This window comes from Rhinolophus hipposideros (genome assembly GCF_964194185.1).
Source record: "Rhinolophus hipposideros genome assembly, chromosome: 22".
NCBI classification, from domain to species: domain Eukaryota; kingdom Metazoa; phylum Chordata; class Mammalia; order Chiroptera; family Rhinolophidae; genus Rhinolophus; species Rhinolophus hipposideros.
Genome location: NC_138068.1, coordinates 24,947,188 through 24,963,035, shown reverse-complemented (window position 1 = coordinate 24,963,035; position 15,848 = coordinate 24,947,188). Strand labels below are relative to the sequence as shown.

The following is a 15,848-nucleotide window of genomic DNA, read 5'->3' as shown; positions in this document are numbered from 1 at the left end:
AGTGTGAACGAAGTCCCATGGCAAATAACGAGAAGAAGAGATTACATGTGGTTGTTGGTGCCAAAATCATCACTGAGTAGGTGGTAGCTCAATTGGGCCTCAGAGGATGGATATGGATTGACAGATGGCTAGAGGAAGGGGAAGCAGGACCTGGTTAGGCAACAGCCAGACCCCAGAGGGAGACTGCAAGGGCAAGGAAGACCTGAGGCTTTCCCCAACTTACTTTACCTCAATTTCTACTTTATTTTACATGTTTATTTTATGTCTATACAGTACTGCTTAACAGAACTTGATGGAAATGTTTTATATCTGCACTACTACGGTAGCCTCTGGACACATGTGGCTATTGAGCCTTAAAATGTGACCAGTATAACTGAGGAACTGAATTTATTTTTATTTAACTTTAATTAAAATTGGTTACCATACTCAAGAGCATAGCTACTTATCAAAATTTTTGTTAATTTTGCTGTAAATTGTCCTCTACCAACTAAAGGCTCCAAAAAGGCAGGGACCACATCTTGCTTTATTCCCCTACATATACCCATCACTCAGGCGAGTGCCTGGTACATAACAGATGGTAAGTAAATATTTGCTGAGTGATTAAATGGGCTTAGATGGATCATAACATCAATTACTTTTTAATATTGCAAACATCTTTTGCTAGGTTCCCAAGGGTGACACCACTTTTTAGAACAGCAGGCTGTGGAAATGTGTACAGAGCATGTGCAGGACAGGACCATGGTATGGGGTCCTTGCTCTGAGGATTCCTAGACCACTTATCTGTGAATAATAGTGGAGCTCAGGCCCATGAATGGAGGGCAGTGATGAGCCAGCCTGGACCTTGCGAGGTGGCCAATTCTCTCTTGAGGCTGATTCCAAATTCTAACTCTGAGCAGCCTTGCTACAACCCAATGCTCCCAAAGGGCCCCAAGATAGAGAGCCTCATTAGATCACAGTCTTTTTTTTTTCTGGTGTGTGTGTGTAGCTTTCTCCTGTCTTTTTGAGCACATTTACAAAAGGATTTCCTTTAAAAAGCCCCTGAATACTAAGTCAAGATGAAGGCTCTTAGTTATAAACTTGCAAGGTGGATTACATTTCTTTCAAATAGCAATAATTACAAAAATGCTGTTGCATTCTGATTAATCTATTTAGCATTTGGAAGAAATAACCTAAACCCACTATGAGCTCATAGTTAAGACCAAGAGTAGAAAATTATCATTACCTTGTGCAGCAATGAATTTATTCTTTTCTTGGTAGCCCTGGGAAGGAAGGGTGGGAGAAAAAGAAAGTGAATGAAAGCCAAAAATGGATTGGGATGAAATTCTCCAGACTCCCAACCAGTTAACAAAACTTCCAACCAGTTAACAAAACTTCCTTTGTGAAAAGCTCCAGGCAATTAAAAAGGATTTCCATTCTAGAAATTTCTAAGGGATTAGTTTTGGATAGCAGGAATCAAAGATTACATGATCTTGTAGTCTTCTCAAAGTGAATTATTAATGAAGACTATCCAAATACCAAATCTTAGGTTAGAGCCTCTTTTTGATACTGTTTCCACAAAAATAAGACCTAGCCGGACAACTCTAATGTATCTTTTGGAGCAAAAGTAATATAAGACTGCGTCCTATATTATGTAAGACCCGGTCTTATATTATAGTAAAATAAAACTGGGTCTTAATTTTTGCTCCAAAAGACATATTAGAGCTGATTGTCCAGCTAGGTCTTATTTTCGGGGAAATATGGTACTTTCTCAGAGGCTGACAATCTGGGTCTTAGTGTTAATGGATATGAATCCTCCAAAGCAGAAACATACGAGTATGTGTTGGTTCCAGGGATGAAGCTAGGCCCACACTAGGAAGGCAAAAGGGTTATTTTCTTGATGATGCACCAAGGTGCAAAAACTTTCTGGGACTAGCCTGTGGGGTATGGTGGATCAGCTCCAGTGTGTGACAATAGGGTTCTCCACCACAGGCAGGAGAAGCAAAGGAACCTCTGAAAAACTGACAACAGGCAGTAACTTCCTTTTTCAGTCTTTATTATTTCAGTTACACATCTTTCCACCCTCATTATTTAAAGGTAGTGTACACTGGAGAAGTCCTACGTAAGTGAAAAATCGTTTGGTTTAAAGATTGTAAATCACCCTCTGCCTGCTCTCAGATAGCAGTAAGAAGGGCAATGAGGAAGGCAGCTTCATGGATGGGACATCAGCTCACACCAAGGTGACAATGAAAATACAAGTCTGCAAGGCAGTGGCAGAATAAAGGAGGGGCCTGAGTCTGAAAAGCCACTTCCTATTCCAGTTCAAACAAGGACAGGGCAGGGTTGCCTCCCAGCACAGAAGGAGAAAGCTTTAGGCCTGGAGATGGACATAGTCAGCGTCAGCAACAGGAAGCTTGTTAAAATTTTTACTGAGGAAAGGAATTTAAGTTTCTGCAAATGTTTTTAATCATTAGAAGATGGAAACTGAGAAACCCTTAATTCAGGATACTGTATTCTGCTATAGTACGAAACTTGACATAAAAACTGAGAAGCTCAGAGTATGTTAAGCTGTATCATATCCACGCTCCACGAGAAGTCACAGCTAAATTCTCACCGGAGCATGTGGGCCATGAATAGATTGAGGGCATGGTTGGAGGGCCCAGCCCCAAAGCGCTTCCAACCCATCTTTACCAAGAGTGTGCCATATGTCCCCCAGGAAAGCATGCCTATAGTCATATGGTGGCACTGCTTCACCAGTAAGTATAACTAGAATGAAGCAAAACTACTGATCTTCCTAGTGTTATGTGTATGAACTGTGGCTCCCTGGTTCGGGACATGTCTTTGGATTCTGAGTCAAATCCCAGCTGACTCTAGGCAGTAGCTACATTCCTACCAGTTAAAAAAAAGTCAAATATATGGGGATGGAAGGTGCACACACAAGGCAACATATAGATAATGTATTATAGAAACGTACACTTGAAACCTATGTAATTTTACTAACTAATGTCACTTCAATAAATTTAATAAAAACAACAACACAAAATACCCCACTTCTAAGGGCCCAATATACTCTTAGACATCTCAAGGCGAGTGAGGAAATTGGTTCCTGCGAAGACTCCAGGCTGGAAGCCCACTCACCCACTGTGCCACTGTCTGTCTTTCTCCTGTGACCAATGTCAGGTTCACTTTCAGAACTTTGTGTTCTCCCAACCACAAGTCCCATTCCCCACTGACTGTTGCTCCCACTCCATGGTACCTGGTACCACTTCCCTTCAAGATCCACATATGATCTTAGTTCTCTGCAAAAAGGGCTTGGTAAGTGTTTACCAGGGTGGGAATGGGATTAACTATATATATGGACAAGAAGGTTCTTATTGGGGTAAGCAAAATGTTCTATAACTAAGAGGCAATAGCTAAATAAAGGGTATAGGGTTTTTCTTCTTTGATATGATGTAAAGGTTCTAAAATTGACTGGTGATGGCTGCACACATCTGTGACTATACTAAAAATCATTGATCTGTAAACTTTAAATGGGTGAAAATTATGGTATATGAATTACATCTCAACAAAGCTGTTAAAAATGTTCTAAAACAATTAGGGTGATGGCAGCATAACCTGGTAAACTTGATTTTAAAAAAATCACTGAATTCTACACTTTAAATGGATTGATTTTTGTTATATTAATTACATCTCAATAAAGTTGGGGAGAAAAAAGGTTTGATAAGTTTAACTGGCATCCTATGACAGATGGCCCCAATTTGTTTCAGCAAAGGACACTGTCTAGCCCTATACTTCAAGTCCAAAGCACAGCTGTTCCCTCTTTCTCAGTAGATCTCTCATTTATACTTAACCCTGCTGACCACCAAATGCTTCCTCCTCGCCCTCTGAAATGCTCTTCTTTCCTGGTCTTTTTGTCTCATTCATGAGCACCTCTTGCTTAGTGTGCTTGGCAGAGGCTGGTAGATTATTTCACTTAGTATAATGTCTTCGAGGCTCATCCATGTTGTAGCATTTGTCAGAATTTCCTTCCTTTTTAAGGCTGAATTTTTCCATTGTATGTTTATACCACATTTTGCTTATTCATTCATCCATTAGTGGACACTTGGGTGCTTCCACATTTTGGTTATTGCGATTAATGCTGCTATGAACACAGCTGTACATTCCATTAACATTCTTCTCATGCATCCTGTTTCAGTAGTCAGGCTTGTTCTCGCTAGCGCGTGTGCACTTTCTCTCTACTAACTCCTTCCCTACACCCTATAAAACACACTCAAATCTCTCACACCACCTCTATTAACATTCTCTAAATCACCCCTAAAAACCTCCTCCCAATTTCAGTTCTTTTCTCAGGCTGTGGTTCATGGTAGGTACTACGAACTAGACTTACCCTGTCAGATACTGTTGTCCTGTTTTCTACTATTTTTACTGTACATGGCAAGGCCTACTTTTGTTCTTAGTTTTCTGAATAAGCTCAGTGAAGGATTCACTGACCCTTACTGTATTCGTTTAGATTCAGATTTCTACATGGGAAACATTTGGGGATGATGACAGGGTAAGCATAAGAATACACTTTAAACTATTTATTTGATCTTTACAAAAATTTTTTCAGTCACTTAAAAAAATTAGATTCCTCAGGGAAAACTTCAAATGACCAATTTTCTTCCTAATGTGAAATGGGGAAGGTGCCAGTAGATGGTAGCCAATGGTCGTTCAAGTTATAATGAGAAAAGCTTGACTTCCTTACATTGATGAATGAAGCATTGATGTAATCAGAATCTGGAACTCCTTCAACTGGTGTCAGGTGGACTCTAGAGTGGTCATCTAGAAAAAAACAATATTTTAGTTAAATCCAATTTTATTTCTCACTTGTCCTGATGCAACCAGGCCAGATGAGACATCTGTACCTATGTGTATAGAGACATACATGTATAAATATGTCACTGCAGTACTATTTATAACAACAAAAATTTGGACACATCTTAACCATCATTAGGGGGACTAGTTCAATAAATTAAGATATATCCACAATATGGAATAGTAAGCAGTTGATGAAAAGGAAAGTGAATACTTCTGTTTCTCAACAGATGAATACACTGTTAAAAGAAAACAAGAGTAATGTATACCGTATACTAATTACATTAAAAATATATATTATATACACATTCATACACAAATAAGACATAAATATCTGTAAATGTCTAGTACAGTGGTCCCTAATATATTATACACCCAAAAACAAAATATTTTTTAAAGAATGAATTGTGTGTGTGTGTGTGTGTGTGTGTGTGTGTGTGTGTGTGCCTCAAAGCAATTATAGAAATAAAGCAAAGTTCAAACATCTTGCTCATGTATCCCACTGGATTATGCACATCCCATTCTGGAGACTACTGGCCTAGAAAAATATCTATTAGGTTACAGATCAACTGATTAATAATGGCTAACTCTGGGAAGGGGTTATGAAGAGAACTCTGTATTGGAATTTCTTGGCAATGAGCAGTACAAAAAATGCATTACAACAACCCACTTCCTATTTTGTCTTAGTGAAATTGCTCTCCTTAACCTAGAAACTTTGGCCTGACATAGAAAAGCCTGGTCAAGCACCCCAGTTGACTGTGTGGGCATTTGCAGTCACCCTGGGACTATAAAGGCCCCTTTGGCTTGACTGAAGGCTTGACCTTACTCTCATTACTAACCCTCCGATGATCAATTGCAAGATTCTTCCCAGCCTCAGAAAAACTGGCTGGAGATGCAGTTTCAGGTTATATTCCAAGAAACCATACAAATACTCACAAGGCAAGATGTTTACGTATCGATTTTTTTCCTTATTTTCCTCTTTGGAGGCAGCTTCACAGGTGGCCTGGATAGGACAAGCAGGGAGAGCCTGAAAGGTTGAGAGAAATCAGAGGAGTTATTAATAGGGATAAATACCTAACATGTAAAGTGCTACACCAAACTCTGACCTGGCAGCAAGTTCTACCTTTTCTTGGGGGAAAAAGATGGGCCCAGGTGAATATTTACAGCCTAACACAGACAGTGTACCTCTTCTCTAAATAACCTGCAAGCTTCTTAGAGTTTACCTCCAAGAATCCTCACGGGGCAGAATGTTCTTCCTGTTAACTATAAGCTAAGCTCATGCTCTTTATATAATTACTATGTGGTTAGGAGTCTATTACAATGATGGGTCAAAATGGACCACTCCTGTAATAGGAGTGAGGACATAACTGAAGGAATAAGCCATTTATCCCCATGTTAACCACCATGCAAACATGAGATGCATCTCAGAGTGAACCGCACAGGAGGGGTCTGGATGGTTAGCTGAGTTAGGTCCTCTCCGGGACCTAACAAGGGGGCACGGCAGCCTAGCCTCTAGCATTGTGTGGCAACGAAGCAAGGACAGGCAGGTGGGTGGGAGACCAGGCGCTCACCCGGATTCAGCAGTTAGGAAGCAGAGGATTGGGTGAGGTGCCACTGACTCTACAACAGTTCTGGAGCAAGTGTATATTAAGTAGGTATGTGGGTAAGCATAAATGGTTTGACATGAAATAGTCTGCATTGTGAATTTGAGCAAATCTGTTAAACTTTCTAGGCCCAAGTTTCCTCATCTGTGAACTTGGGATACTAATATCTGTCACATAGGAATAAATAAGATAATCTCATGTCTGTCACAGAATAAGCTTTTAATAAATTAATTTCATAGGCGTGGGAGGCTAAACCTTATTATTTGAACTGTTTTCTTCTTATACGTTCCATACATATATTCAAAACTAAGAAAACAAAAAGCGAAATAATTTAAAATTCCAACCTAGACAACCTTTCTGGTAAGTAATTTGGAAATATGTTTTAAGAGCCTTAAAAATATTCACACTCTCTGACCTAGCAACTCCACTTCTGAGAATCTAAAGAAGTAAAAACCTCTGTGTTCAAATTATTTACTTCACTATTGTTTAGAATGACCCAAAACTGAAAACAACCTTAGTATTCAGCAGTAGGGAAAGAGTTAAGTAAATTATGGTTCATGTATTATATTTTTCATTCATTCTTTCAACAAATATATATTGTGTACCTGTTAGGTACTGGGCTAGATACAAATAGTGGTGAATCAATCATGTACACAGTTCTTGCTCTCATGGAAAATACAAACTTGTGGATGAAAGACGGACATTAAACAACAAATGTAAAATTATATATCATGACAAATGCGATGAAACAAAATACTATTAGACAAAGTATACCCGTATTTAGATGAAAGGGTAGGTCTCTAAGAGGAAGGATAAGTGTGGAAAACAGTATTCCAGGCACAGAGAAGAGCATCTGTGATGACCTAGAAGCAGGAGAAGGTTTGGCTTGTGTGACGAACTGAATGATCAGTGAGTGTGTCACATAGAAAAGTGTGGTTAGTGGGGGGTGGCGAGAGGAAGTGGGAAGAGATGAGCTTGGCAAGGTTAGTTCACATATTGCCACGTAGGTCCGTGAATAGGGAGCTTGAATTTTATTTTCTGTGCATGAGGAAACCAGTCAAGGTTTTTAAACTGCAATACAACATACATGTTAAAGAATCACTCTGCAGCTACATGGAAAGTAGATTGGGAGGCAAGGATAGAAACATGGAAAGATGATGGTAAAAAAGAAATAGATACATATGAGATATATTCTGGAATTAGAGTTACTAGATTTAGAGATGGAATGGAGTGAAGGTAGACTAGCAAGAGAGAGACAGGGATGAAGGATGACTCTTAAATTTCTAGCTTTGATAATCAAATGAATGTATGATCAAATAAAGGAAATGCCAGTCTAAAAGGAACCAATTTTGCCAAATGGAAGCAAGAGCTTTAAGAAGGGAGCAAATGTATTTCCTGGGACTCAGCAAGACAGTGGTAGGATAAATTAAAAGATACTAAGATAAAGGGAGTCAGGATCTCGTAGTCCATCTGTCTTTACTTACTCAAGAGATTTTCCTTTCAGAGTTAAAAGCCTGGAGGTTCTGCATGTTATTTTACTACGAGAGGCAATTTCCTTAGATCCTATGCTACCAATACATAAAGGGGGGAAAAAAGAGTATCTTGGGCTGGACTCCTGCACATGGAACAAAGACCCTAATTAAGACCAGAATTCCCAATTCATCCACAGTTTGCCTTCTCTTCCCCCAGACAGGCTAGATTTCCACCCTGGTGCAGGGCAGGATGAGATACAAGTTTTCAAAGCCCTCATGACTAATCCGGAGGCACTCCTTTCCCTGTCCAGTCCTTGTCTGAAATGATGTAGAGCAGAGGTAGTGACAGCACGACTCTTGAAAACAGTCAACAGTCGTCAGGGTCAGTAACAACAATGGCCATACCTCACGGTCTTATGAGCATCCCTAGCTCCCCCCAGTCACAATGAAGTAAAATTAGGTCTCCAGCCAGGCTAAGGCTCCTAAAAGGAAAGTTGGGAAGAAACAGGAGCCACTGTTTGTCAAGAGAAAAGGGCCTGCCCTAGAGAACACAGTGCTAGACGCAAAGGGTCCTGCTGGATCAGACTGAAGAACCCACCTACATCAGGGATGAAAACAAGGAGAATTCTATTCCTTTTAGTTTCTACTCTAAAAAGTCTAGCCTGCAAAGCTAGGAAGAAGCAACTGAATCAGGCTATAAGATGATAAATTCTCTAGAAACAATAGGTGGCATCAAAGACCATTTCATCCCTTGCTTAAGCCTTTACTGGAAGCAAGGTTATGTACTAAATAATTTTTTGAAAACATTTTTGTTTTTCAATTTTTAAATTTATAAAAATAAAACTATATCCATCACACAATTTAATTTAGCTGTTCTCTTTGGGTCCATCCCTCATCTTATGCTCTCCCTTCTCTCACAAGTAAACCTGGAATTTTGTGTTTATCGTTACCTTGCTTTAATTTGTTTGTATCCCATAAATCATGTATCCAAAAACAATGTATTTTTATTGTTCAGTTTATTTGATAAAAATGGAATAATAATCAAGTGATGACTTGCTTTTTTTGCCCCAAATTATGTTCTGAATATTCATCCAGGTTGTTCATGCAGCTAAAGTTCATTCACTTTAACTACTTTGAAGTGTTCCATTTTGAGATCATACAACATTTATTTATCCATTTTACTACTGATGAATAGTTGGGTTGTTTACAGTTAGCGATCCTACTTTGGGCACCAATTGGTTTGTGTTTCCTTGTGCACATGTGCAAGAATTTTAGGTATGAGTATCTATAACTTTATCAGATAAGGCTAAATTGTTATTCAAAGTAGTTGTAGCAATTTACATTCCCACCAGCAATGCAGTGTCCCACTTGTCCTGTATCCTCACTAACATTTGCTATTGTCACCCTTTAAATGTATCAAACGTAGATTTAATTTGCATTTCTGATTATTAATGAGGTTCACCATCTTCCACAGTTTCCTGGTCAACAAGGTTTCCTTTTGTGCGAAGTACCTAGTCAAGTACTTTCCCCATTTTTCTACTGGATTGCTTGTTTGTTTACTTATTAATTTCTAGGACTTCTTAATATATTCTGGATACTTATCCTTCATCAGTTGTGTTACAAATATTTTTCACCAAGTTTGTGGCCTGCCCTTTCATTTTTTTTATGGTATTATTTATGAACGGAAGTTTTGCATTTTAATGTAGTCAAGTTGATTAATCTTTCCCTTCATTTACACGTTAAGTCAAGAATCCTTTCCTCCTGTTGGATTACAAGCATAGTTTCCTATATTACTGTCTCTACATTTCATCATTTTGTTCTTTAAATTTCAGTGTTTACACCAACTGGGGTTGACTTCTGTGTTTGTTATGAGACAAGAGTTGAACTTCATTTATTCCCATAGGGTTACCCAATTGTTTTTACTGTAAAGACCATCCTTTTCCCCACCAAAACTGCAACTGCATTTCTGTCACAAATATGCTTCCATTCACACATAAATCTGCTTTTGGGCTATTTTATTCCATCGGTCAATCCGTCTATCCCAGTGCCAATATACAACTGTCTTAATTACTAAATTTTATAATAACTCTATATCTGGTAAGGCAGGTCTCCTCACCTTGTTCTTCTTCTTCAGGAATGTCTTGGCTATTCTTGAATCTTTTCTCTTCCATATAAATTTTAGAATCAGCTTGTCAAGTTCCACAAAAAACCTGTTGGGATTTTTATTGGAATTGCATTGAATCTACATATCAGTTTGGGGTGAATTGACATCTTTACAATATTGAGCCTTTTAATCCATTGATCTAATCTCTTCACTAATTTAGGCTTTTTTCTTTAATGTCTTCAAACATTTTTATAATTTTCTCCAAAGACTTTGTAAATATTTTGTTAAGTTTACTCCTAGGTAACTTTACATTTTGGATGCTACTGTAAACAGCCACCTTTTTAAAAAAATTGTTATTAGAGCCTGAATGTGGCTTATGATTAGAAATGCATTAATTTTTAATGCTGCTTCTGTATCTATCAACCTTGCTAAAATAATTCACTAATTCTATAATTTATCTGATGAGACTTTGTATTTCCCTGAGGATAATACTCTCCTTTGTGAAAAATGCATCTTTTGTCTCTTCCTTTCCAATCCTTAATACTTTTCATTTCTTTTCTTGCCTCACTATGCTGCCTAAGATCTCCAGTACAGTATGAATCTCAGTCATTCACTTTTAAGTTTGAACCCCGCTTTAAATACTCTCACCCAACAGTCGCCAGTACCTAAATATTCTGCTGTGATGACAAATCTACTATCTTCCAAGGCAGTTCGTCTCACCTTGGAACAGTTGTTTAGAAGGACCCAACACCCACATACACATTTCATTTGTATTTCCCTTCTGCTGAATAGTGTAAAACCCAGAGGTCAGCTGGAGCTTTCTCTCCAATTCCCTGGACGGTTGAATTCCAAAGCCCTTTACACAGTGCCTGCTAATTCCTATAGGCCTTTGGCTCGGATTCACTTGTTTAGAGACAACTCATCAATATAGATACTATTTTGCCTCTGCCTCACTCATTTGCCAAACAGTCCTGTAACCAGATTACACACATGCTTCTTCATCTGGAAATCTAAGAATTAAGCGGTCTCCACTAAAGATGAAAGGTCCTGAGCAAGGGAGTGTCACGTCCTGCAATGCACAGATTTTAACCATCTCACTGACTCCACTCCATTCCCTGTCTTCTCTCTCCCTACCCCCTTCTTCTTAGGAGCTAACTAAATTTTTTTTTGTTTGTTTCCTTCCAAGACAAACGCTGGTCAATAAAAACGTTTCAGCTTACAATTCTCGGATGAAAGCCATCTCATGGACTTTGAACCATGGTGGGGTTTCATAAAGATGTTACATACTCTTAGAGCCTGTCAAATATCTGAAAACAACTGTCATGTCCTATGCCTATTGTTCCTTCTGCTATTCACACCCATTGTCCAGTTTTTCTCCAGAACAACTTTCTATTTGGTGTTATTCCTTTTCACAATGATCTGACCACAAACAAGATTCCTGGCACCATTCAAACTGGGGATATCAGCTCTTTATTTTACATGCTATATATCCATCGTAAAGCTAAGCTCCATTAGCTTTATTTACCATATTAAAAAGTTATAAAAAGAATATGCTTTTAAAAATGTTATAAAAAGAATATGCTTATTGTACAAGAAAGTCAAGTAATTTAGAAAAAAGAGGAAACCCCGTATCATGCCTCTCCTATATCTACCCAACCCATAGGTGACCCACTGCCCATAGTTCACAGTATTCTTCCAGACTTTAAAAAAGGTGTTAACACACCCACACACAGATATAGTTTTTTCTATTTTAAAAGGGGGGATTATACCACGTATAGTCCTCTGCAATGTGTTTCCTCTTATAACAGTATGACCTGAAGATCTTTCTGTATCAACACATTCTTATTTTAATGACAATACAGAATTTCATAATGGATGCAAGAAATCATTTAGCCATTCTGCTATTTGATAGATACCTGCTTTTTATTTTATTTTCTTTGCTATTATAAATAATGCTATAATGAACATCCTTGTACAAATACATATTTGGTTTTCTGTCAGAGTTCCAAAAGTTTGGTCAGATAGGGTACCATTTAAAGTTTGGTTGATAATGTCAAATCAAATCATCCTTCCGGTGCTACGGCAATTTAAACTCCTCCTACCTGTTTATAACATATCTGTATCCCCATGCCTTTGCCCATATTTGATAATAATCTTTTAAAATTTTCCTATCTAATAGGCCTAAAATAACGGTTAGTTCTAATCCAAACTTCCCTGATTACTAGATATAGTTGAGCTTTTTTCCATTACTTTTATAGACCATTTGTTTTTCTTTTGTGAATTGCCAATTTTGCTACAGCGACGTTTACTTTTTCCTTTCAGGTTTATAGAAGCTCTTTATATATTACAGAAAATACTATCTACCTGTGACAGATAGCTTCTGCCAGTTGGCTACTTTTTTATGGTGTCATTTTTCATAAAGACATTTAATATTTTAAATGTATTTATTACCTTTCAATCTATTCCATTCTGGCTTCTGAATCTTGTGTTTTGCTTAGAAAGGCCCTCCTCACCCATGATCATAAAAATATTATTCTGTGATAGCAGACACAAATTGGTGTGCCTGTCTTATGCGTTATCTGCCCTCTTTCCTGCCAGGGCTGACGGATGCAAACACAGCCACACCTGATCCACACTGTGACAACCAGATTCTCTTTCAGGACTTTGAAATCCTGAGAGAAGCAGAGGCTTCCTGAGAGAGTTCCAGGGACACCAGAACACAGCCTGCTCTGCCCAAGGGTGGGTAGTCTACCTTGTGTTTTGATTCTGCCAGCTTCCTCAGTGTCTCCCCAACTGATGATTTTGTTGTACTTAATTTAGTTAAGCTGAGTTCCCTTAAATAAAGGATTTAGCAGTTAGTATCAGAGAGTGGGTTGTAGTTGAGAGACTGATGGGGGAAATGTAGATGATGCCAACCTAATTATTGTGTTCAGATAAAGGGAAAGGAACTGTAAATTAATTTTCAGCATAGGAAAGAAAAAGCCACTCATAGTTCTCAACTGTATAACAGTTACCTCAGTTATTGCTTGCAATCACCTGAAATGTGTTTTAGCTAGTGTAAAGGGGTAGGGGAGACCCAATTAAGAGGAGAAGAGAAATGCTGAAACCAAAGAGTAGGATTACTTCTGACAATATTATTTAACAAAACAAGAAAAAGCCCAGCTCCAACATCAAATGCTCATCTCCAAAAACAGTGCGAGACGCAGGGCCTTTCTATGACCATGTTATATATTTTGCTGAATCAAATGTTACCATTTCAGAATTCTGCTGGCTACTGAATGTTAATGCCAATGGAATGCACATCTTTCCGGGGCTGCTCAGGTGAAAGACAGGGCCTTAGGTGAGACAACTGAAATGATGGTGAGAGGAAATGATGCTGAGAGGAGATAGAGAAAGCCAACTTCTAAAAACCTCTGTTATACTCTCGACCGCGTTCTGCTTTCATGATGAAACTGCTCCACAACCAAGCTCTCACTGCTCATGGATATTCAGGATGCAAGCATGACATGGTCTGGAGGGTAAAATATATAAACGAGGTAGAAAAGCAAAGAGCTAACAGAAGAAACTGAAGGAACTCACTGAGTTCGATCATCAAAAATCACCAAAAAAGGAGGGGAGAGCATGATTTCTGGATAAGGCCGAGCTAGCTATGGCACGGGTAAATGAGTTTCTGCAGTGAGTGCCACAGCTCAGGAAACTGGCCACCGTTCTACTGATGGGCTGGGCTGGCCAGTGGAAACCTACACTGAAAGCTGGATTCAGCCGGGTGCCAATGAAAACCCAGAAAGCCCACAGGACAAAGAAGAGATCAGTTACATGGGCTGCAACAAGCTCAACCTGCCTACTGATACCTTCACCCCTGATGCGATGGGTCCACCGAATGTGCCTTGCTAGAGAGTGTATACTGGTGAGGAAAGCACTGAAATCTTCAAGAAGTGCTTTCCTGGCTGTCTTTACCAGAGTGAGATGCTAGTGAAAAGGACTAATTTCAAAATGGGATTCCTAACCTTAGTGGGCTGGAAGGAGCCTCAGAGGCCACGGTCACCAGGACTCAGACATCGCTGGTTGTGGATAATTCACTGGGAAGCTCCCAATAATGGAAATGAGAGGTAGCCAGCCCAGGTCAGCTGAGGGGGCCTGGCTACTCCAGCACGCTAGAGAAACGGCCCCTTCTTACCCAACTCCAAGGCACACGTAAGGAAGAACCCTGCCACAGCACATCAACACTCATGTATCATGAACCTTCTTCCTCATCTTCCCCTCAGAATCTGTAGCCATTTACCATGGTGACTCTACTGGGTAAAGGGAAATAACACCTTTTGGAGTCTATTGGGATCTGGCCTTGCGCTGGCTAATTCCTGGGAACCCAGAATGCCACTATTTTATGCTAGTTAGAATGAAGCCTTTGCCAGGTGATGAAAGGAGTTTTGGCCTGAATTGGCCCCGCATTAGGAACTACCTATTTTCCAAATATATGGTTGGAATAGATATTTATAGCAAGTGGCACAATACCCACACTGGCCCCCGAAGAATCTTTCGGATAAGGACTGTTAACATAGCAAAAGCAAATGCAAGTTTCTGACCCAGGAACTTCCACCAAAGGCTAAGTCCCTAGGTGAGTCACAGAGATCTTAAGTGCTAGAGAAGACTTAAGGTGCAGAATAATGATGAGATAATCCATTTACATGTCTAAGTTTAGTGATGGCATGAAGCGAATGCTCAACTACTAGTATTAGCTATTCTGATGCTTCCTATTACCCCCCATGCAAGCTACCAAATAGACTTGCGCAAAAGACAGACAGTTTTAAAGAATGTCAGATTATAATACATGAATCACGTGGAGCTGTAGATTTACAGTTGCTTCTCCAGATATACTGTCCTTCCGATGGATTAACTTAACCCCTGGTACCTGAAATACTGCTATTAATGAGGCATTTTTCCTTTATGGTGCACAAGGACTACACAAAGCAGTTTCCCTTTGTCATGGCAAGAGCAGCCACAGTGATAAGTCACTGTGGCCTCTCTTTGCTGAAATCTGGTTCATCGGGATTTTGTCTCACGATTTCATAGGATATCACCCTAACAACTATGCTGATGACACCAAGCTGAGGGGACTTGAAGAGCAGGATGTTATGTATCTTAGAGTACATGCTGGACATAAAAATAAAATGATAGTGGCTTGCCACCTCAGCCAATTTTCTGAAAGTCAGGCCTGTGGCATGACCCCTCCAACATAAAGGATAAGTTGCTGCTCCTTACCCTCCCCCCATCCCTGCTAAGAAGGAGGAGCTATGCCTGCTGGTCATTTTGGATTTTGGAGACAGCATATACCACACACTGGTGTCCTGCTCTGACTCATTTACTGAGGGATCTGAAAAGAAAACGCTTTCCAGCTGATTCAGGCCATAGAGAAATTGGCGCTGGTAGATCCTACGGTGCCCTAAGTGTCTGGTTAAGGCTGAGCAGGAGAATCATAATGAAAAACCTTAGGATTTGGAGATAAGATCATGATTTGGTCAGCAAGATCATGTTCCTAGCTTAGCATTGGGCTCTGGTAGAGACTGTAAGCCTGAACATGGGACACTAGATATCCAATGACTTCAACTATCCATCATAAATTATTATGTGCCTCAACAAGCCATAAATTTGCACATGTCCAGCAGAATTCCACCATCAGTTGAAAGTGATACGTAGACACCTCTGACTTCCCAATGACATCAACAGTTGATTAAAGAAGAAAAGTCCAGCCTAGTGTACAAATGGCTCTGTGAGACACGCTAGCCTGTTCTGTAGGTAGACTGCTGTGGGATAATCTACTTAAGGAATGGCTCTGAATGC

At 39.5% G+C, this 15,848-nt stretch overlaps 1 protein-coding gene across 4 annotated transcripts in view; it reads right to left on the bottom strand.

The window, feature by feature from the left end:
• Positions 1-15,848, bottom strand: part of PTPRA (protein tyrosine phosphatase receptor type A) — a 123,103-nt gene that overhangs the window by 17,026 nt on the left and 90,229 nt on the right. For all 4 annotated transcript variants that reach the window (XM_081033893.1, XM_081033895.1, XM_081033896.1 and 1 more), the window contains 3 exons: positions 5,767-5,857; positions 4,721-4,797; positions 1,223-1,259 (listed from right to left, as the gene is read on the bottom strand). In XM_081033893.1, the coding sequence (XP_080890019.1) occupies positions 1,223-1,259; positions 4,721-4,797; positions 5,767-5,857 (205 nt within the window). The remainder of the gene's footprint in view (positions 1-1,222; positions 1,260-4,720; positions 4,798-5,766; positions 5,858-15,848) is intronic.